This window comes from Anomalospiza imberbis, chromosome 6, assembly GCF_031753505.1.
Source record: "Anomalospiza imberbis isolate Cuckoo-Finch-1a 21T00152 chromosome 6, ASM3175350v1, whole genome shotgun sequence".
In the NCBI taxonomy this organism is placed as follows: domain Eukaryota; kingdom Metazoa; phylum Chordata; class Aves; order Passeriformes; family Viduidae; genus Anomalospiza; species Anomalospiza imberbis.
The window spans coordinates 52,211,564-52,233,876 of NC_089686.1; the positions used below are offsets into that span (position 1 = coordinate 52,211,564).

A 22,313-nucleotide genomic window follows, 5' to 3' on the forward strand; every position below is an offset into this window, starting at 1 on the left:
CACACCAGCTAAGTCTAATGAAAGACTCCATAACAGCTTCCTGCCTGGAATTCATTAATACTTTTGAATAAGTCTGTTATGAGAAGTCTTGGAGGATTAAATTGTACAAATAGTCAGAAGGAAATGGAGAAGAATGAACAAGAATGGTATTTATCTAGTATAAAATGGAGAGTGCAACTTGTTTTGAATGGCACAGTAAACTTGGTTTCATTATTTTTATGATCATCTAACTGATATGTGGTCAATAGTGGTCCCTCCAACCTTTCTTAAGCATTCATGTCAACAGCATTTTGAATTTTACAGTAACTAAACAAAAACAACAAGGAATTCAAATGTCTTAATTGGTTATGGTGAGACAATGAGAAAAGGGGCTGCCTGTGCTCCAGTTTTATTTTCCCTCACCTCAGCAAAAATGCTGAGTCTTGGCTAAGTGAGCTAGCCAACAGCAGAACCGTTGTTCCATGTGCTGGAGCTCTGTGTGAATGGAGGCAGCTTGACAGAAATGTGGAAGTTGAGTTTCTGACATATCCCCAGGCTTTGGTGAGGGCTTTCAGAGATAGAACACATTTCTGTGAATGTGTGGAGCTGCTGTTGAAGTTACACAGTTTACAGCACTGGGATTGAAGAAGTAAATATAATGGAAGGGAAGATAAATGTCATGGAGTAAAGGTAATTTTTGTCTTGTGTTACAGTGAATTTAATCACCATTAAAGGAAAAATGAGTGGGCAGAAGTTGAAGGAAACAATTCTGCTCAGTTAGAAAGGGTCCTGAGCAACCTGGTCTAGTGGAAGGTGCTCCTGCCCATGGCAGGGAGATGATCTTTCAGGTCTCTTCCAACTATGGTTCCAGCTATGATTCTAAGGTTTTATCCTCAGCAAAGCAAAAATGTTCCCTATTTGGGCTTTTCTCAGATTATACAGAATTTCCCTATCTGGCAATCTCTGCTTTAAAAAAATAATTTCTGTTGGGCTTTTTGTGGTCCAGAATAGAAGAGAGAACAGGAAGCTTCAGCCATCCTGTGGGTGGAGGCCATGCCCATCCAGATGGTATCTCAGCCAGTGTCTTCCTGCCAGCTGCAGTTCTCCCAGTGTTACAATGGAAATTGAAATGGAAATTTCTGTGGGCCACAAGATTTATGTTTATTTTGAGGAGGGACTGAGTGCCAGGTTGTTCTTGTTGGGAATGTTCTGCTCTACCTTCTTGTGGTTTGGGTTATGGAAAGATTGGGATTTTTATAGTTGGCTCCTGTCAGGAATGCAGGCATTTCCATGCTTAAAGGGTTTGATAAATGATCACTGGAGAAGAGAACAGCTCAGCTAAAAAGTTCTTCTCCATAGGACTTTATGTATAGTGTTTTAAAGGAGAGTCTTCTGGTGGGTGGATGGGAAGGATCAAGATTCACCATTTATTCTTCTAGGTGGGCAATGATGAAACTGTCACAGTGGTTTCTGCAGATCTGACTCTGTAGTGTCATAGAGCAGAGCTGCTTTTATTTCCTAAATTAGAATCTGGTTGTGGATTTGCTTTCACATCTGTTATCTAATCTATAGGATGGACTAAAATATATTTCTCTTCATGAGACCTTTTCCCATAGTTGTGAAATAAAAAATAAAAGTTTGTTCATTCAAAAATGGGTAGAAATGCTGTTATATTCTTGAATCTCCTAAGGAGAGTAACTATGAGAACATCCTTTGTCTGTGTGTTGCCTTTCATGCATATAATGATGGATTTTGAAAATTTTCAGTTATAGCAATCAAAGTCCACTTACTTAGCGTGAACATGACAAATGATGGGAAATTGCATATATTTTCTCCTGACCTTATTATAACATAAGCTCTCAAAGACTTCTATGGAAGTGTTAAATCATAAGCCTTCAGATTATTTTTTTTCTTCTTCACACATGGGTGGGTTTGCAGATGCAGCTCAGTCTTTGCAGGAGCAGCTGAAATCAGATTTACCCATGCTAAAGTGTGTATTGGCACCAGAACTGGACCACCAACATCTTTTTTAACAGGAACACTAGGAACAAAATAGATTTCGGGCCAGGATTTGACTTTGAAAAGAGGAAAGTGATCATTATTTATTGTAGACTGTAGCTTGGGTTTGAAAACATTTCTTTTATAGTCAGTTTTAGTTAATGCAGGTTGATGAAGAAAGAAAATACCTCCCTCACAAAGGAACACATGGGAAATAATAAGCTTATTAACTGAATGCATGAAACCTGCTCCCCTTTTCATGGAAGAAGGGTCTATGCTATGCCGAGTAAAACTTTCCTCTTTGCATGCTGATGTGTTCTCCACAAATTGATGTTGCTGCTTCATTAGGAAACCCAGCATTTGAAGCTGCAGAACTCCTTTTGCTTACCAAACTTGGCCAGAGGAGTAAAAGAGCCAGCACTTGTTCATAAGGAAGAAACAGAGAGTCTGAAAAACTGAAGTTTTCTTAAGCTGGAGCAATTTTTCATGTGTTTTAGGGGGAACCTTTAATTTCTTGCAGTAACTGCATGGCGCAATGTACAAAATCACTTGAGGATGTTCAATTTCTTGTTTCACTGTATTTGACCCAAGTACAAATCAAAATCCACCGCAGCTATGTGAGAAAGTACCTTCTTTCCTTTCCAAAATTGTTGCTGCTTAACTAGACTTTGTAAATATTTTTTATTCATTTCGGGTGCATAGCATCCAGTATTCACGGAATTCACTTTGTGGAAAACGTTAAGTGGACACTCTGAAAATTACATTACTGTTGCAATAGATTCTATTTTTTTAATGTTACAGTCATAGTATTGTCTTAATTCTGGTTTCTCTGACATGTCTGTAAATGGAGCTGCACTGTGCTCCTCCTACGCCACTGGCAACGGAAGCAAAATTCACTTCCAGACAGGAAGGGTGTATGTGGGCGCATTGTGACAAAGAAAGTGTTGTGTTTATAAACAAATAAACTTGGAAGAATATATTTTAGTCAGTGACCAAACATAACTAACTAAATAAATACATTTCCTGAAAACATTAAAAAAAAAAAAAAAAGAAGAAATTGAAAAGTTATGGATTTTGCTGGGAAATAAATTTTGAGCAATGCTTCGGGATTTGGAAAACAAGCCATTTCACTTGATCCAAGCCAAGCATCTTTTCCCAGAGGTCTTTGAACTGGAGCATTCATCTGTGCTGTTAGGATGTAGGTGAGGTCCCAAATCAAGCAACCCCTTCCATTCACTTCCAGAAGAAATTTGTAGAGCTGGTTAGAGCCCTGTTTTGATGTGGTGGCCTCTGCTGCTGTGCAGTGACCTAACAGCCAACTCATGTCTGAGACAGGGTCAGACTTCTCAGCCAGGTTATGGACCTGGCTCTCAGGTCCCTCTTGTCTCAGGTGAGTGACTTTGTGTAGGCTCTGAGTGCTGAGGAATGCAGGCTGGCTTTGTTTATCCCATACACACGTTTCCTGTATTGTTCTCAAACTGTTGTGAAACACCTGTTTGAGAAGGCAGGTTTCTTTCCTAAGAAATCTGCTCAGTTGTTTGGGTGCTCAGACCACAAGCTGTGTTTTTGTGCCTGCATATGTTGCACTAACAGGGTGTACAATCAGCTATTTCTACTTTATGGATACAACCCTTACTGGTCATTTTTCTTTTGTCACCCTTCTATTGCCCCACTCCTGTTTTTCTGAGCAAGTGAAGGCTTCCCTGCCCATATTGATTGGTACACTGGGTCCCTCCTGGGACCTGGTTGTAAATCCATCCAAGGCATGGTCATGAATCCCAGACATCTATGATGATTTCTGGGCATGGCTGTTCTTTGTGCTGAGATTTGTTTAGCATGATGAGGCCAGAGGATATGTGGATTAGGAACTTAGTGTTGAAAGTACTGTCAATCTCCAGTTCCTATAGCAATATCTCAATATTGAGATGGGCTATTACTGTTTTAAAAAATAATATGTACAAATTAACTGTACAATATACACAATTGGGATTTTCATGAAGCTTTCACTTCATTGCTGAACGTCTTCTGTGAAAGGCAGGCTGAGACAAAGGCTTGCTTGTTCTGAGTATGGAAAAGGAGCCTGTTGCGGTGTGGGGATGGGAAGTGGACTGTGATGAGCAGGAGGACTTCAGGAAATGAAAACAAAAACAAAGCAGCAGTGTACGGTAAGAGGCATGAAGGAAAGAGCAGTGGTGCAGCTTCTGAAAGCAGAGTGAGGAGCTTTACTGGCAGCTTGTGAAGAGGTTGTCACCTTCCTTCCTCTCTGTGTCTGTGTCAGGACACTGTGTCAGGTCACTGCTGCTGCTCACACTAGGGGTCGCTGGGACTCCTCCCACAGTGGTGGAATCCCTGGAAGAGCTCAAAGAAAGGTGTAGGTGGTGCTTAGGGATGTGGTTAAGTGGTGGGCTTGGCAGTCCGGTGTTAATGGTTGGACTCGGTCTTGATTGTCTTTTCCAGCCTTAATGATTCTCTGATTCCTGTGCCATTATCTTTTTGGTCCTCCTTAACACATTGGGTTGAATTCAGCAGGCTTGAGCAGAGCAGCAAGAGGCCAGATGGTATCACTGTTCAGGATATTTGGTGGCTTGATTTTCCTTCTGTGTTAAACAGGAGCAATACCCTGGAAGTCAGCAGGCTGGCACGAGTTTAAAAGCAGCATGATTCCTGTCTGTGTCTGTAATCCAGCTCCTGATTCCTTCCAGCTCCATGTGGGTACACAGCCATAGGAAAAGGACTAGCAAAACCAGCCAGTATAATAGTTACTGGTTAAGAGTCCTGGAAACCTTCTGACTTCGGTAAAGTTTTAAAAGTATCATTAGTTCCTGCTATTCCACTTTGTCCATAATCATGTGAAATGGCTGAGTTTATTATTAAGGAGTCTCAAATATACCCTTAGAAACTCGATTCTGTGCTAAGTCAGGAAGATGTATGTGACTTAAATCTTCAGTAGATCTGGTTTGGATCAGAGGAGGGAGGTTAACAGAGCCGTTATCTTCACTGAGCAACTGAAAGTGAAGTAAAACAGTTCCTCTGTGGCTGCAGCAGCTCGTGATTTACAGGACTGGATTCACAGGGCTGCTCCTGCTGCCGAGAATGCACGCTCTTCACTGCTGTTGATTTTTGAATTAAAAAAATGCAGCTCTGTACACAGCTTATTTTTGTGCTAGAGGGCAGGGAAATATAGGTAAGAGCCGTTAATCCCCAGCAGGCTGCTGGGCAGGAGAACAGACACAGATGACAAAATTTAATTGGAAACATGAGCAGTTTAACAGAAAACATATTTGTAATAATTGAGAGAGTAACATCTTCAAAAGGGAAACTCTGAAAAGAGGTACTGATTCAGAGAAGAAGTGGCCACTGGTAGGTGAGTGTGATTTTGCAAGCTCTCTTTAGGCTCGGAACTAGTTTCTTAATAAGAATAAATAACATTAGGAGGAACTAACTAAATAATAGATTTGTTTTCTCTGTGGGGGAGGGCTGTACAGTTACTGCCACAGGTTTCTCTTACAGTTGTATTAGGATATGTGGTAGTACTTAATTTAGCTTCTTTACAAAAGGGTACAATTGGTTTTATTTTTGTACATGGAGTTTTCTTCTACCTTTGCATTGTGAAGATATTAGCACCCCCACCCCCAATAACTAAAAGGACTTTAGTTTTACTTTTTTCCTTACTCCTGCATTTTTTTATGTTTGAGGTTTTTCTAGGAATTGAACTTGGACAGCAAGTATTTTGCCAAAAGCAGAGGGAACCCTTAGTTACAAAATAGCGCTGTGTTTTTGCTAATGAAAAAGTATTGTGGACTTAATAAGGGAGAGCACATTGCAGAACACATTTTGGTTTGAATTGGAAGAGATTCTTTTTCTTCCTTCTTTTTCTTGAAAGAACAAGTAAATCTAAATTAAACAGTAGGAGCTCATTGCTGCTCTGCTGGGTAGGAAAAGAAAGCTGGCTTTTATTTTCTCTGAGTTTCACTGATGTTGAAAATACTGATGTGTCTTTTTAATGTTATCAGTGTGAAATTCTTGATGTTTCATTACAGAAAGAATCTCATAGTAACTCTAATACCAGGTACTACTCTGTTGTTTTATTGGGCTGTTTTCTGTGGTTTGTTTCCAGAGCCTGCAGACAGCACGGCCTCCCAGCCCACAGGAATGAACGAAAATGTCTCATCCTCAGTTCAAAGCTGCGGCAATGCTGTTCCTTGCAATAACTCCTCAGCCATCCCTCAGCCCAGCTCTGCTATTAAACCTTGGCGCAGCAAGTCCCTCAGTGCCAAGCACACAGCGACGTCTTCCATGCTATCCGTGAAGCAGCCAGCAGTGGAGCCTCCAAAGCCGCCCTCGGAAGTCACCAAAACAGCTCCCAATGGTCAAAAATCCATGCTGGAAAAGCTAAAACTCTTCAACAGCAAAGGGGGTTCCAAAACAGGAGTGTCTGGGACAACGCTGGAGTGTCCGGGCTCTCAGGACAACAGCTGTGAAAAGCTGGAGGTGCTTCTCAGCTTTGAGGAGAGCGAAGAAATCGATACCTCCAACCAGAATGTGAACAACCCGGGATTGATGTCCAGCAGCCCCAAAATTGCACTCAAGGGAATTGCACAAAGGACTTTCAGCCGTGCACTGACTAATAAGAAAAGTTCTCCAAAGGGTAATGAGAAGGAGAAAGAGAAACAAAAAGAGAAAGAAAAGGATAAAAGTAAAGACATTACAAAGAGAACATCCATCACTGAGAAGCTAGAGCTGAAGGCGGAACCTAAAGAAGAACAGACAGCACTGACAACAACAACAGAGATGCCAAAAAAGTCCTCCAAGATCGCAAGCTTTATCCCTAAAGGAGGGAAGCTGAACAGTGCCAAGAAGGAGGCCTCTGCCCCTTCGCACAGCGGAATACCAAAACCAGGAATGAAAAACAGCACAGGGAAATTCTCAAGTGCCCCTGTCCCTGCAAAGGAAGGCGAGAGGAGCCGTGGCGGGAAAGCCAGCTCAGGGCTCTCGCATCAGAAATCCCAGCTGGACAGCCATCATTCCAGCTCCTCCTCCAGCCTGGCTTCCTCCGAGGGGAAGGGTGTCGGGGGCCTGCACAGCAGCAGCAGCAGCAGCCAGGCCGTGAACTGGCCCGCAGTGACCACGCACACCACGGGCAGCAACACCGTGAGCGTGCAGCTACCTCATCCCCAGCAGCAATACAGCCACCCCAACACTGCCACCGTCGCGCCCTTCATGTACAGGTACAGGACACGCCCCTGGGGGCTGCGGGAGTGGGGTGCCCAGAAGGGTCATTCTGGACGCTTCCAGGGGGTTGAAGCAGCAAGGTAAATGCTGCATCATGGAGAAGTGTCTTGCTTCAAGAGTGTAGGCAATTGATGCATTTTCACAAAAACTCATGGTGAAGGCTGCGTGAGAAGTTGTGATAGACAGGAGGGGGAATAATGGTTGTGTCCAACCCTACTAGCAGGAAAGATGGCAGTCAGAACACCTCCTTGACCAGGTGCTGCTCTTCTGAAGGGTACAAGAATGTTTATCAGGTTTGTTTTGTGCACTATAGCTTTGAAAGTTGTAACAATGCCAAGACACTCTCGGGGTCTTCATTGTGGCTGACAGTGGTGGAGCTGCCTCACTATAAGCAGAAATTGGAAATTAAACAAAAAAAAAATTAAAATAAAAATACTTTCATTTAAGTAAGGCCAGACAAGAAGTATGTGCTATTGTATGTGTTAAGCCTGAGATAAGGAAAAGAGCAGCCAAAGGAAGTCACAGCTAAGCTCTGTCTAGTCCATTTTCTATTTGAATCACCTTCTATGTGACAGTGGCAGTAGAGGATACATAGGGAAGTATCCTAGGGATAGTAGGGAAGTAACAAGAGGGAAATCAGTAGCAGGGATTCTTAAGGACACAACATGACTAGGACGCAAGAAGTTTCTCAGTCAGAGGATGGGATTTTTGTTTTGGACAGCCATCTCATGGGGGTTTTATGACACTGCTTAGCTCTTTCATAGGAAGAGGATGCAAGTGTTTGCTCTGTCTTCATCTTCTTGCTGCTCATGATCTGAAAGACCTTTCTCACCTCCTTCCCTTCCTTAAGATGTGTCCTTACTAGACTAAGGTGTCCTAGCGTCTTTTGTTTTCACTTGTAGAGATTCTGTTCATGAATGGTCAGTCTTATTTTTTGAATAAGAGTGAATGTCAGTGGTATGAACCTGAAGGAGAGGGATGCCAAAGCCTGTGTAGGAATGCAGAATGGCAAGAGCAACCCTTGAGTCTTCTGGCTCCTTTGAGAATTCTCCTTGTGTGTATGGAATTAAATGCCAGGGGACCTGGGAAGCAGAAATTTTTGGAGATGGGTTGTTAAGTTTATTACCACAGTGTCCCCTCATTGTTAGTATTTATCTTTAGTCTGAAGACAGATACCTTCACCTAATGTGTAAAGGCAGATGCAGTCCATACATTTTCTACAAGCTAAACATACTGATCAACTCCACACAGTATTTATTTGACCTTTTACGAAAACCAGGAATGAAACTACCTCTTGGCAGCTGGAAAATTGAAAAACAGTGTTTACTTTTCAGCACTGGAGGAAAAAAGGCCAAACTCTGTAGTCATGTTAGTTTAAAAGGAAAGAGAACAGTCAGATCATTTTGGTTTGCAAGGCAAATGTAACACATTATATTTACTATTCAGACATTGTTTCAGTCTGCAAAATGCACTTGTTAATGCGTTACAGTAGAAGGCTCAGGTGTTTTCTGACATCAGTTAGATTACTTTAATCTGTACTTTTCAGCTGCCTGTAGACTTTTTGTTTGGGTTTGATGCGGTTTTAAAAGCAAAAGACATAAGAAATTGTCCTGCATTTTGTATAGGGCTGTCACTGGCAGAAAGGGAGATTCAGACAAATTTTATTAGAGAAGCTCTCCCATTGAGTCAGGAGGTGCAGAAAGGACTCCCTTGATTTCTAAACTCCTTTTCAGAGAGGAGTTCTTGATGCAGCTGGATCCAGGCTTAGCACCAGACTTTGTCAACTTTGTTCATGTCTGAAGGACTGTATAGATGTAATTGAACTTCATATAACTCAACTGTACTGTAGGATTAAGGATGGCAAACCAGATATATTTATATGAAAGTAAATTATTTATTTTTATAATAATTAGACTAATAGTGCTCAATCAGAATTATTTACTACACAGTACAGGCAGCCATGATTACTAGTATAATATAATTCAATATTTTTGAAACAATATCAAAGGAATTATGTTGAAGTTATATTAAAAGCAATTATTCAGTAGAGATTGATGTTATTCACCCATACCAATGACTGTGGCCACATCTCTTTTGCTCACCCTGCAGGATGTTCCCACTCAAGGAGGACTCTGCACACACTCCAAGGAGGGGTGTGTTAGAAGACCTTGTCATTAAAGACTGGGATTGGGCTTTTACAGTATAAAGTAATCATCAGTCATGTGTGTCCTGGCCAGCTGTGCCAGCCCAGCATCTCCAGTTATCAGTGGTGTCATTGTTGTTTCCTTTATCAGGTACTTTACCAGGTCTGCCACATCTTCACCTCCCTATCAGGAGGCTGAACTCTGGGGTTGATGAGTCAGACTGGTTTCAGTGTTACTCAACACCAAAAGCAGCAAGAAGCCCCTTCTCCTTCTGCCACAGACAGCTCTGTAAACCGGGTATTGTTCCAGTTGTTCTACCCCTACTCCAGGCAGAGCGTCCTGCTGCAAGAGTCAAGTGAAATTAAGAGCATTGCAATAGTAATTCCCCACAGTGTCTTTACTTTTTTACAGCAGCACTTACCCTTGGGGCAGGAGAACTCCCAGCTGCCTGTTGGTGTGACTCTAGGAGCAAAGCACAGCACAATTAGTAAAGTGAAATGAGTCACAATATCTTACTCAAATCTGACAGTAGATCCTTACATCACCTTTCTTTACCTGGCAGCCATAATATCAGACAATAAATTGGAGTTTGAAGTTGGTTTTGCCCAGTCATTTCTCTTAAAATGGAAGTGATGTTGAAGAGAACCTAGCAGGAGTGTAACATGACATCATATGCTCCCTGCTTTATCTTCATGCAATACAGACTTTATTGGAGAAGATCAGATTAGCCACAACAACTGATGTTATTGATAATTAAGATACATCTGGAAATCCAAGTGTTTTGAGACTCCATCTGATGAGCTGTGAAGCCTATCTTCAACTATGAATTTTTTATTTTTTACAGCTGAGTGCTTGTTTCCATTTCTGGGACATAATTCAACATGGGACTAATGAATTATGTAAAATCAGTCTGCTAGTGTGTTCTGGAGAGTGAGACAGAGTGGCTGATGTCAGGTGCACTCTTTCGTTATACTTGAGATACTTTGGATGGAGAGTGGCTGCACATCCCTGTTTTGCTTTGCTTTCCAGATCTCAGACAGACAATGAAGGGAATGTAACAGCTGAGGCCAGCACAGGAGGGGTCAGCATGGATTCTGCTCTTTATGTCAAAACTGCCCAGCCTGCCCTCGAGGACCTCTCAGGTAAGTCTTGCAGCATGACCCATTAATGGCTGTGGTCTGGTTAAATAAGAATGGGCTAGAGCAAGTTGATTTTATTCCTGCTGCTTTCGTTCTTAATAACTGTATTTCTTTCAGCTCTTCAGCAATGAACCGGGTGTCAATAATTTGAACTCTAGATGCTTAATTTCAGCACAGGTGCGCTCCCCAAATTTCTTGAAATCACCAGGAATTCTGCCTGCTTAATGAGATGTGCAGCATCTTTTATCATGAAACTACTAAAAGGATCCTAAGCATTCTCAAGCATTTCATATGCATTGTTTAGTTTTAAAAACTTCATTTCAGAGCTTACAGAACAGACTGTGTTCATTTCCTTGATGTTTTTGGAAGAATCTTAATATCACTCACATGAATCTGATCAATTTGAGAAGCAGCCTTTGCAAGAGTCGGGCACCAAAATCCAACTACACTCTATTGTGTCCAGCATACAGAAGCTGAAACTGGTTGTGGCTAGAATATGAGTTGTCTAAATTAGAAAGTATCTGGTATATTTATCTAGAATTCCTGCTACTGTAAGAAGTATATGCTACTTAGAAAAAAAAATCAAGCTTACCAATATAACAAAATTATTTTCTGCAACCATATTCTGTCAGAAAATACTAGATTCTACTAATGTGATCTAAAATCTGTTTTTAAAGTCACAATCTGATCTCCTCCTGTCCCCATTTCAGCAATATTTATGACTTTGCTTACTGCGTGCTATTGCAGGATATCTCATCTATAGGACCTCTCAGGTTTTTTCCATCTGCTTAGTCTTGGTGTCCCCCAGTTTAATGTGGGGTTTAAAACCAAATGCCGTCCTTGGAAAAGTGATGTGGCTAAAAGTTTCACAATGCGATTCATTTCATGCTGCATTGCATATTCTATCAATGCTGCCTGTGTGCTGATGGCAAAGGTGAGAGGCAGAGTCACTGATGAGGACAGGGGCTGCAGGAATGCCTAAGTGAACATATCTGTGTGTGCAATTTATACATAGGTGGATTAAGTACTTAAAAGGCAGATAAAAAGCACAAGGGATAAAATCCTTGAGAACATTTTTGTGTTCATATTTAAATATGAGAGTTGCAAGTAAAAAACACAGTGTCCAGCTGCTTAAACTTTTTTAGCCTTACCTCTTAACCATCATATTGGCTGGGCTGGATGCATTTCAGCCTGCAAACTGAGAACTTCTAGATCACAAAAGGTCTTCAGTCTTTAATGACAGATGTTATGTAAGTACAGACTATTACTCAACTAGAATATGTAAGTTTTGGGATCCAGAGGCAGAAGACAACTGACAAACTCAAACAAGGGAGATGCAAACACCAGCTGTGCACAACCAGACTGGACAGCAGCATCCATAGAGGGGACTTGGGGGAAACAGAGCAAACTAAACAAAACAGTCCCTCAGCCCAAATGAATTAGAAGAAATAAGGCACAGATATCTTCTCTTCCTGCATAGCAGCTATTGATGCTATTAATTTAAAAGCACATATAAAACAAAATAGAGCATGAGTAGGGAAAAATGGAAGCAGAATTGTTTAAGGACGCTGCCTGCTCATGAGGAGCTAAGTGATTTCAGAATTAAGCTCTAGGAGCCAACTATCCAATATCTGTCTTTAAAGTATACTTTTGATTTAAGCAGTGGAATGTCATTTAAGTGAAAATTTGGTATCAATTTAGGCATAAGAGGGATCTCAGTAGAAATTGCTTTAGTTTGTCTCCTGTGTATTTTCCTAAGAAGTTACCTACCATTTGCTTTCATATCCATGAGAGAAATGATCTGTAAAAGAGCATTGTGACCTTTGTTAAGCTAAAGGCCTATAAATATTTTATGTTTTTTACTACAAAAATTTGTTTATCCATGAGTATAGAAAATGTTTTCTGTCCCAGGGACCCACTGGCTAAAGTAATCAGTCTTGTTAGGTGGATGTTTTCAGTCCAGCCAGACCATAATTGTTTGACCCTCTGGCTTAAGTGAATTGTAACTCAGGGAGATGATTTCCCAGAGACTAGAGACTGATTAAAAGAAAAATGCTCACATGGGGGCTAAGCACTTTGGTCAGTAGTTTGTAGCACTGCTGCTTTGTAGGCAACAGTGTGTGAGTGGGTTTTTCTGTGCCACCAACTGGCGTCTTTTAGAAACATGAAATTTAAAGCAGAGAATGTACAAAGTCCCAACAGCTTTTTTTATCTGGTTCTTCACACCTCTGATGTGTGTAGTATATAGATATCCATCTAAACTAGCAATTGTGTGGGTGCCCAGCATCCTGGCAGCTCATAAATGCATCACTTATACAGAGAAGGCTGATACAAAATGTGAAAAGTTTTACATTTACTGTAGTATTTTCTTTAGTCATGATTTGTAAACCCTTTAGAATGAAATAATTTCCTTCTGTGCCCAACAGAAGCTTTGTGACAGTTTTTTGGAGGTTTACTGTTCCAGCTTTCAGCTTACAAAGAATAGGCCGGCACTACTAGAAATTCACTTCTCTTTAGCCTCTTAGAGGATTTAACTCTATAAAGATAGCTGAGGTAGCAACCAAAGCATTTCTGAACTGACAGCTGAGAGCATGTAAATAAATTATGCTGAAACACAAATTAAATTATTAACTTGATAAAATGAAATTATGCTGAAACAGTAGGAAGACTTTATTTTTTGTGTACATAAATTCTACTTTTAAGGAGCAGGACATGAATGTGTTTTAGAACAAAGTGTTTAAAGAACAGGATTTCTAAATGCCATGAAAACTAAGTAATCCCTCAACTTTGTGTTGTGTAGCACATTTTAAGAACAGTAACTGTGTTATGTTGACAAGCAAAACCTTTTATTTTACCTGAAACATCACTCAGCATGGAGCAGCCACCAGTCAGCACAGTTTAGTTTATGGAAAGATATTGTAGGACAAAGAAGATCTAGTGAAAACACAGCATTGGAGAAATTGCCTGTGTCAGGTTAAAGTTAATTGTGCCAATATATGAGATGGAAAGGGTGGTATTGATGGAGTGTATATTCTAATGAGGTGTAAAGTTAACCAGAATTTAAACTGGGTCAGCAACATCTCAAAGGCAGACTGTGCAATGACGGTAACCCTGCAGAGCTCATTTCGGTCAGGAAGTGATGACGGCAGGTGCCTGCCAAGGGGAATGGAATCTCAATCCTAACCAGCTTAGAAAGTCAGAAAAAAGTGCATTTGAGTCAGGCATAGGCAGCAGCTCAGTTCTGTGCTGTTCCTTGCCTGGTCCTTACTCATGGCTTCCTTTCCCTGCAGGAGAGGATGCGGAGACGCGGCGGCTGCGAACTGTGAAGAACATCGCTGACCTTCGGCAGAACCTGGAGGAAACCATGTCCAGTTTGCGGGGAACCCAGGTCACCCACAGGTAAAGGCACCTCTGGGTTTCTGGCAAAATGGAAACCACTCTTTACAACTTCCTGAAAGGTGGTTGTAGTCAGGTGGGGGTTGGTGTCTTCACCATGCAGCAGCTGACAGAACAAGAGGACACAGTCTCAAGCTGTGTCAAGGGAAATATAGGTTGGATATTAGGAAAAAGTTTTTTACAGAAAGGGTGATAAAGTTCTGGAATGGCCTGCCTGGGGAGGTGGTGGAGGCAACATCCCTGGATGTGTTTGAAAAGAGAGTGGATGTGGCACTTGGTGCCATGGTTTAGTTGGGGTGTTGGGACATGGGTTGGACTCGATGATCTTGAAGGTCTCTTCCAACCTAGTCATTCTGTGAATTCTGCTCCTACTTTACATTTCTTACACCTGGCTGGGCTGTATCCGTAGAAAAATGATTAACACTGACAGTGGAAGTTACTGATCTTGTAATTTTTGTCTTTAATGCACAGAATTTGAATAATGTTTGCTGGTTATTGAGATGTATGAAAAGGAATTGATGGGATGGGGTGTGTATTGACTCAAAGGTCAAGAAAAATCACTTCTTGTTAAATGTGTGAGGTGATGTTTGAATATAAGTTACAGTTTAAAATGTTTCATCTTACTGTTGAGTAACTTCAGTGCATTACACCTCTCTCCCCCTATGTGTAATATTTTGTTTAAATAAGAGGTGAACTGTGCTTGACCCACATTATCAAGTGCATAACTTAAATTCCTGACCAAACTTTGGACAAACAAGTTCTTCTAGTATTGTTAGTCATCCCCTGAATGTCACTGCTTTTCCTTTGTAAAGCAGCATTTGGAAATCTTCAGCAATATTTAAAATATACTGTAAATAAACAAATATTGCTATTACATTTAAACATTATGTGAGTTAGATCTTTGCAGTATTGAACAGGAAGTTTTGGAGAATAAGCTGTTTGGCCCCTAATGAGGTCAGAGTCCTACCTAATGCTTGGTGCCTTATGTATCCCAGCCCTACATGAGTTTATTGGGGGCATGCTTTGTGTTTTGGCTTTGTATCTAAAACTGAAGCAGAGCTTGCAAAGATGAACTCCCAAAGCTGTTTTTCTTTGCAAATTTCAATTAATGTGACAGCTCTTCATGGTTTAATTACTATAACCAGAGAATACAGAGGTTTTTGCTTATATGTTACATTGGGAATGGTACAATGCTGTTTATTTTTACTAATACCCACAATAAATAAAAAAGTGGCACTTAATTGAGCAGGAAAGGAAAAGAGGAGCTCATGTGGGTAAGAGAAGTTGTAGCTGTGGATTAGCCTCAAATAAATTAACTGCAATTCAGCTATGAGTATTTAGGGTGTAGTCTTGCAATCTGTACACATGACCTGAAAACTCAGAGTGTAGTTCCATTTATAGGTTTTAATATATAAATATTCCCAATATTTTTAAAAATATACATACCTCATGAATATATGAGTCATTTATTGTTTTTTCTGGTTTGGGTTTGAACATCTTCAAAGCAGTTAATAGTTCATTATTGATTTGTTAGTATACAAAATATATTCTGAAGAAAAAAAAATGGCCTTTCTTCTTACTTTTTTCACTTACTCCTCTTCATGGTAGAGAATAGCTTTCATTTGGTGCTGGACACATCTCCAGAGTTAAAGTTATCATGAATGCAGATAATAAAAGGAAATATATCAGAAAAATAGAACTTCAGCAGATTTTCTTTAGTCACCTTATTATCCCCACTCCCTTGCCTAGACTGGCAAAACCATAGTGTAATGGAGTTATATGTGCTTGAAGATGAGAAAGTTACATTTTGATACCATGGATAATCCATTAAAAAGTCCTGCTTAAGTCTTCTCACATGTATGTAGAGCACCTGGTGGCCTGGGTGCAAGAGTTTCTCTATGAACATGGGGGAAGGACCTGAAAAGTGAAAAGAAAGGATCTCCCTGAGTGCTACAGCAGTCAATTGTTAGTGCTGTTACGTACAGTCAGTAACTTGGTCAGCATTCAAGGCCTTGGAAGCACCTGAAATCTCACACAGTGTTCCATGTAAGAGCCACATTTAATCCAGTGTGTCTGCTGCCTTGGGGTGGCCACCTGGAACAAAAGCTAGACAAGATTTAGGGAATAAAGTAGGTATTTATTAAAGGCCTTCAAACAGACACCCCTTCGGCAGTCAGAAGCCTTCCAGAGGCTACACCCAAGATGGATGATGGCCACAAGTTTTTCAGACAGTTATAAGTTTGGTCCATTTACATATTGGCAGTTAATTCTCCAATTACAGCTTCAGGTAATGGAAGTCATATACGCCCAGTTTGCTCCAGCTCAATTCACGTTTGCTCATACTTTCTGGGGCCTGAGACAGTGAGGTGTCTTTGAATTTCAGGCCTAGAGAGATCATTTTGCCTGACCAAAATGTGAAGACAGTCAGCTAACACTCTATATGGAGTTTAAGGTTATACACTAAAGCAGTACAGGATTTGAAACATATAAAAGCTAAAACCCTAAGGGATTTTATCCACATCTCTCCCTTCAAGCACATTGGAGACCACGTTTGACACAAATGTCACCACCGAGATCAGCGGCCGCAGCATCCTCAGCCTGACAGGGCGGCCAACGCCACTGTCCTGGCGGCTGGGCCAGTCCAGCCCGCGGCTGCAGGCCGGCGACGCGCCATCCATGGGCAATGGCTACCCGCCGCGGGGCAACACCAGCCGCTTCGTCAGCGCCGAGCCGGGCGCCGCACGCTACCTGTACTCAGTGCCGCTGCGGCGGCAACTGGCCACGCGCGGCAGCAGCATCTGCCATGTGAACATCACTGACAAGGCCGGCGACGACATCGACCTCGAAGGCATCACCATGGATGCCACTGGCTACATGAGCGACGGCGATGTGCTGGGCAAGAACATCAGGGCTGACGACATCACCAGTGGGTGAGTTAGCATCTTACTTCATGTGACTCTTCCGTTCCGTTTATAGCCCTGTTATTTCCCTGATTATTTTGAGAAGTAAAAGCCAATACCAAAGATATTCTACTCATTTTAATAGGCCTTTAGAGAGACAGCTTGTTATTACAGAGGGATTTAAACAAAATTCAAGTTTTTAAGCGCATGTTAAGAAAGTATCCCTAGATGTGAAGATATTCTGGCATGTGACTAAATGTTTTCCAGAGTCAAGACTCACAGTGGTTGCAACATTCATTCGTGCCCACGAGATGGAGGGAGTGAGGCATGTTTTGCACTTACCTGAACTCTTTTGCTGCCTCAACTTAGACGGGCTAGTTTGCTGGAAGGAAATGAGTTTGCATCTCCATTAGGTAAAATAGTAGTACCTGCTAGAAAACATTTAAAGAACAAGTCGGTGTGCAGAAATATGAACTGATAGACAATTATTAACAAGCTTTTACATCAGCTTTTTATCTCTGTCTTGAGTGGAAAAAGCATTTGTTCTTTGCTCCAAAGTCAGTTTTCAATTTGTTTACTTTCTACTATAAAAGTAATTTTTTCTTAGCTCAAGTACATTAGCATTGGATTGATGTTAAAAATGATCTTTCAGATTTAAGTAGTTTGGTATTTTGTTTGGGTTTTTTTTGTTTGGTTTGGTGGGGGTTTTTGTTTGTCTTTTGTTTCTGTGGGTTTGTTTTTTTTGTTTGTTTGTTGGTTTGATTTGGATATGTTTTGTGGCAGTCTTGTCGGACCATCTTGCATCCTTTGCTTTTTTGTAATTTTTTTTTATTAGTGACATTTCTAGTGGTGTTGGCTTTTTTGAAAGACATAATGTCTCTTACTGTAATCCAGCTGCTGCTTTGTTATTAACTTAACCGGTTCAGTTACATCATCTGGAAACCTCCATTAATTCTGTCTGTTATGAATATTTGGATATTTTCACGCTTTTTGAGAAGTCAGACACCTTCTTTATATGCTTCATTAGGGAAACATATAGTAAAGTAGCTGATGCAAAAATCAATGTGAAATTCTGTTTTAGATAAAACGCCAGTAGCTGTTGCTACATTAATAATGCATCAAATCACTTAAGCACCTTGTGTTTTCCTCATATAAATCAACTTGCACATGGATTTTGTAATGTTTATTGTAGGAACAGTTACTGCTTTTCCTCTGGACTATGAGTTTTATTTAAATTTGTGGCTGTAGTTTTGGTCTGGAAGTGAGGAAAGTAAATTCTAAGTAGCACCGTGGTTTCCATAAAATACTTTGAGTGGTAGTTGAGAATTGCCCCTGGCAGAACTGTGTCAGCTCAGCCTTCTGCTGCTCAGAGAGGAGCCCCAGTCTTTGCAGACCTTTACTTAGTGTATAAAACTCAGATTCCAGGTTGAAGAAAAGGAAATAATAGAAAAGCTGACAAATTTATTAATTATTTAGCCAGAGAAATCTGTAACTTTGCTCATCTCTGTGTATCATTTCCTTTTCTGTGTCCAGTCATCCTACAGGGTAAAAATTGGGAGTATCCATAGTCTGAAAGTACAAAAATGGTGTTTAGATTCTGGGTAAGAAAATGGTTTTGCCAGTTGGTACCTCTGTCACCAAAGCAGTGAGTTATATACTCAGAATTATTAACATAGCAGAAGAGTCATATACTGTACCCTACCTCACTCCTGGCCTTGAGTGCTGGGACTTCTTTAATTGAGTATCTGACTCTTATTTCCCCCACTAGTTTTTAAAGGAGTGAGATACTTTTCACTCTTTACTCATGTAGTAGCCACATACTGAAAAATGAGATCTCAGTTTAAGGTTCTTAGGACAAGAAGTGTGTACAAGTAAGTTTTTCTTTTGCCTTTAGCTACAGAAGTCTGTTTTGCTAAATCGTGTGAGTTGATTTGTCAATTCATATAGCACTGTTGGAGTCATTGAATAATTTCCAGGGACAGAATTGGTATTGTAGGTAAATCCATTGTTGGAAAGATGCAGCTCCATTTCCAGCTTGTGGACAGGGTTTGGAGATGGGCAGTTTGGGGTTCCTCTACTTGCTGCACTTGTGAACATTTGGAGGGAGTGTCGCTACAAGCAGTCCCACAAGCCTGGGGTTGCAGTCTATGGAGGGTAGTCATGTGACTGGATTCCTTGAGAAGGGAATATTGCAGTATTAAATTGCAATAACAGCATTCCAATATTAATGGAAAATGATAAAAATATTAGGTTGTTACCTTTAGTGACCCCTAATGACACTGGGTTGCCATCTCCAGTGTGAACAGATGTTTGGTAGCCTTTTCTATAAGTTATGTTCCCCAATGTCTGTTTAATTCAAATAGTAAGAAGAAATAGGATGGCATTGTGTTTTTGTGGGAGAGAACTAGTAAACTGCTTAGAAATCAGAGAGGTTGCTTGTAAAGAAAGCATCTGTGTGACTTGCTGCAGAGCAAATCACCAAGATCAATGGTAGGGCAAACAGGCTCAACATTTCCAGAAGCCAAGCTACACTCTGTGCAGAGCAGCACAAGAGGGTATTTACAGCATGAATACCTCTTTATTAGCTGGTATGTGTTTCACTTTGTCATTTTTCAGAATTGCTACAATCCCGGAGTCTGAAAACCTTGGATCTATGTTTTCACTGGCAAACTGATAGGGAAGGAAGCCAAAATATTTGTTACAGCCAAAATAAATCCAATAGCCAAGAAAAACTAGTTTAGCCCTGTGATCCTGGTGCTTTCTCTGAAATGTACTGGGTCATAGGAAGCTTCGTTTGGCCTCCCTTAATGAGTCTGCTCAAGCAGAGCTCTGGCAGACACCGGGATTGCTTTCTTAGGGTTAAGGAAGAGAATCTTTGCCAAAGGGACAGAGAACAGCTCTTAAACTAAGCAAGTCTCCAGGGGGTGGATCAAAGGTAATAAGTTGCCTTTTTTTAGGGTCTAAAACATAACCCAGTGATGAAGCAACAGGAACAGGATTTGTGTGAGCTGGGGAGTGAGCCCCCAACCCACTCCTTTTGGTGGCTGGCTGAGCTGAAGGCTCAGAGCCTCATTGGAAGGTAGCACCTCAGAGCCCAAAATTGCCTCCCCTCTCTACCCCAAAGGTTGTCAAGGTGGGGATGTTCATTCTCATGGATTTTTTGCATTTATTCAGAAGGTTTTTGCCCGCTTCAGTCTCCCTCTGGCTACTAACATACATATTGCTGCCTTTGTTTTTGTCTCCTTAGCCCCAGTTTTCTCTAATGAGATGTTAATTTCCTTTATATCTCTTATTGCAGCAACAGGGCTGTTGGTCAAAAAAAAAAAAAAAAGCCTTTTATAATTATTTTCTTTTCATTTGATTAATCCTCTGTCCCTGTTTTCATTACCTTAAGTGTGCAGCTTTCTATGCAGAATTAACAGCGTGGATATACTGATTAGTGCTGGTCACAAGTTTTCTCAGGAAATGGCTTTGGGTCTGCAAAAACACCTTTGTCAAAATAATTTTTTTCAGAAACATTGCTGTTCCAGCTGTGTTTCAACAGTGGCTGGGGCACCATGGTAAAATTCTCTTTGCAGCCACTTCCTGTGCGTGCAGTGGTTATTGTTGGGGGGATACATTTTATTATTTTATTAATCTCCCCATATTTGATGGTTTGGTGGTGATATACTCCCACTCCACATCTCTGTTTCCACAACCTCTTAATGTGTTTGCATGCACTATCCTCATAAGGTTATGACTGCTTCTTGTTTATGCTCCTTTATGCTCCCTGGGAATTGTTTTACAAGCACTGGAAGCAGTTGAATTCAGAACATGCATGAAGGATGCTAAAAAGGAAGAACAGGCCACTTCAGGCTGGAGACTCAGACTTTGCCCCTGCCTCTGCTCAGATCTCAAACTCGTGCAGAAGCACTGTGCCCTTCATGGACTTCAACCATCATTGAAATAGAGTTCTGAAGTTGGCTTACATTTAGGAGTTACATCTGTTGGGAGGCAAAAGAGAGCTGAAATTGAGGACTGATTTCACTAAATGTTGAAGTGTTAAGTGTAGGTGGTATTTGTAGGATTATTGCAGCTGTTCCTTGGTTTTGTTGTATTTAAAAGTCAGACAGTGACGCATTTTCTTTAGATGTCAGGGTCACAGGTGGCATAAAGACCTCCTGTAGGGCTGAGGTTTCACAGGAGGAGGAGGACTCTGAAGTTTGCTGCTAATGAGAATTTGTTGTTGGTAACAGCGAGTGAGAGAAACCCTTTCCTTCTAAGCTGTCTGCAGCAAGAGTGGTTCCTGCTCCAGGTAACTTGTGGCTAGCTGGAAATCAGGGGTGCCTGATCTGATCTTGGGCTGAGTGAGAATTTGGGTAACCTGTGCATTGGTTCAATGCTCTTGTCTCTAGGCTTTTCTGACCTATTTCTTTCCATAGTTATTACCGCTGTATTTTTGCTGTACACTTTGGGTTACAGTGTATTAGTGATTTACTGGACGCTGCTCTTTAAATGATATGGTTTTAATGACAAGCTTTCATCTAAATGCAGTGGATGGGTGAAACTGCATTCCTTTTAAGGCTCTAGCACTTCAACATGACTAAGACTCATTAGGAGGTTTATTTTTTTTTTCTTCTGTGTTTCAGCAGAGTGTTTATTTGAACTGCCTTTCATCTTTCTAGAGCTGACTATTTCTACACTGTGATCTTTTCAACATTGCAGAATAGTACCTATATATGGTAAATGGATAATTAACACCAGTAATGAAGGGGTTGGGCAAGCAAACTCACAAATTTGACTTTCATGAAAAGGAATAAGGAAGCATTAACTTCTGACTTTATAGCAAACAAGGTTGCAACTGAGTTTGGATTTAAAGTCAGAGATGACTTGGTGCTGTAAAAATGAAAAGAAAAAGTTATGGCAAATGTTTCAATACAGATATTATTCTTATTCCAAGAACTGTACTTGCAGTTCTTTGCAGGAGACTTGAGTATGATATTGCACAAGCATATTCAATATTATGAATTTTGTATATTGTTTTAAGTATTCCTAAATATTGCCCTCACTTCAGGAGTAGTTCTTGTGTCAGCTTCATCAATAAGACAGTGTTTATCATTTATCTCAAGTGATATTTCAGATCACACGCTCTCAGAGAACCTTTCTTGCAGTGTGATTCAGCATAGGAAGACAATGTAGGCCTATGAGTTATAACCTTATACATCAGCTTTTTTTCAGTATAATAGTAAAATACCCATGTTAGGTCATGTGTAATATTAACCAATGAAATGAATGCAATAGTTGTGGTGTTTTGTATTTTTGCTTACTTCTACACACTGACCTAATGTTAGCAATTACCAAAATACAGTTTAATAGCAGTTGTGCCATTTTGAGCTTTCTTCTGTAAGAAACACCTTAGCAGTGTTTGAACTGCTGCATCAGTGCCAACAGATTGTTGTAATTTGAGTGAAGGGACAGCTTCTAAGGGACAAAATAGGGTCCCAGTCTGGGGCTAGCCAGTAGAGGGGGATGCAGTCATTCACACT

General features: G+C 40.8%; 1 protein-coding gene across 5 annotated transcripts in view; it reads left to right on the forward strand.

Annotated features, from left to right (window-relative positions):
• The window catches only part of NAV2 (neuron navigator 2), a 405,891-nt gene that overhangs the window by 295,877 nt on the left and 87,701 nt on the right, over nucleotides 1-22,313 (forward strand). For all 5 annotated transcript variants that reach the window (XM_068194174.1, XM_068194170.1, XM_068194171.1 and 2 more), the window contains 4 exons: nucleotides 6,095-7,205; nucleotides 10,383-10,495; nucleotides 13,783-13,891; nucleotides 16,423-16,818. In XM_068194174.1, the coding sequence (XP_068050275.1) occupies nucleotides 6,095-7,205; nucleotides 10,383-10,495; nucleotides 13,783-13,891; nucleotides 16,423-16,818 (1,729 nt within the window). The remainder of the gene's footprint in view (nucleotides 1-6,094; nucleotides 7,206-10,382; nucleotides 10,496-13,782; nucleotides 13,892-16,422; nucleotides 16,819-22,313) is intronic.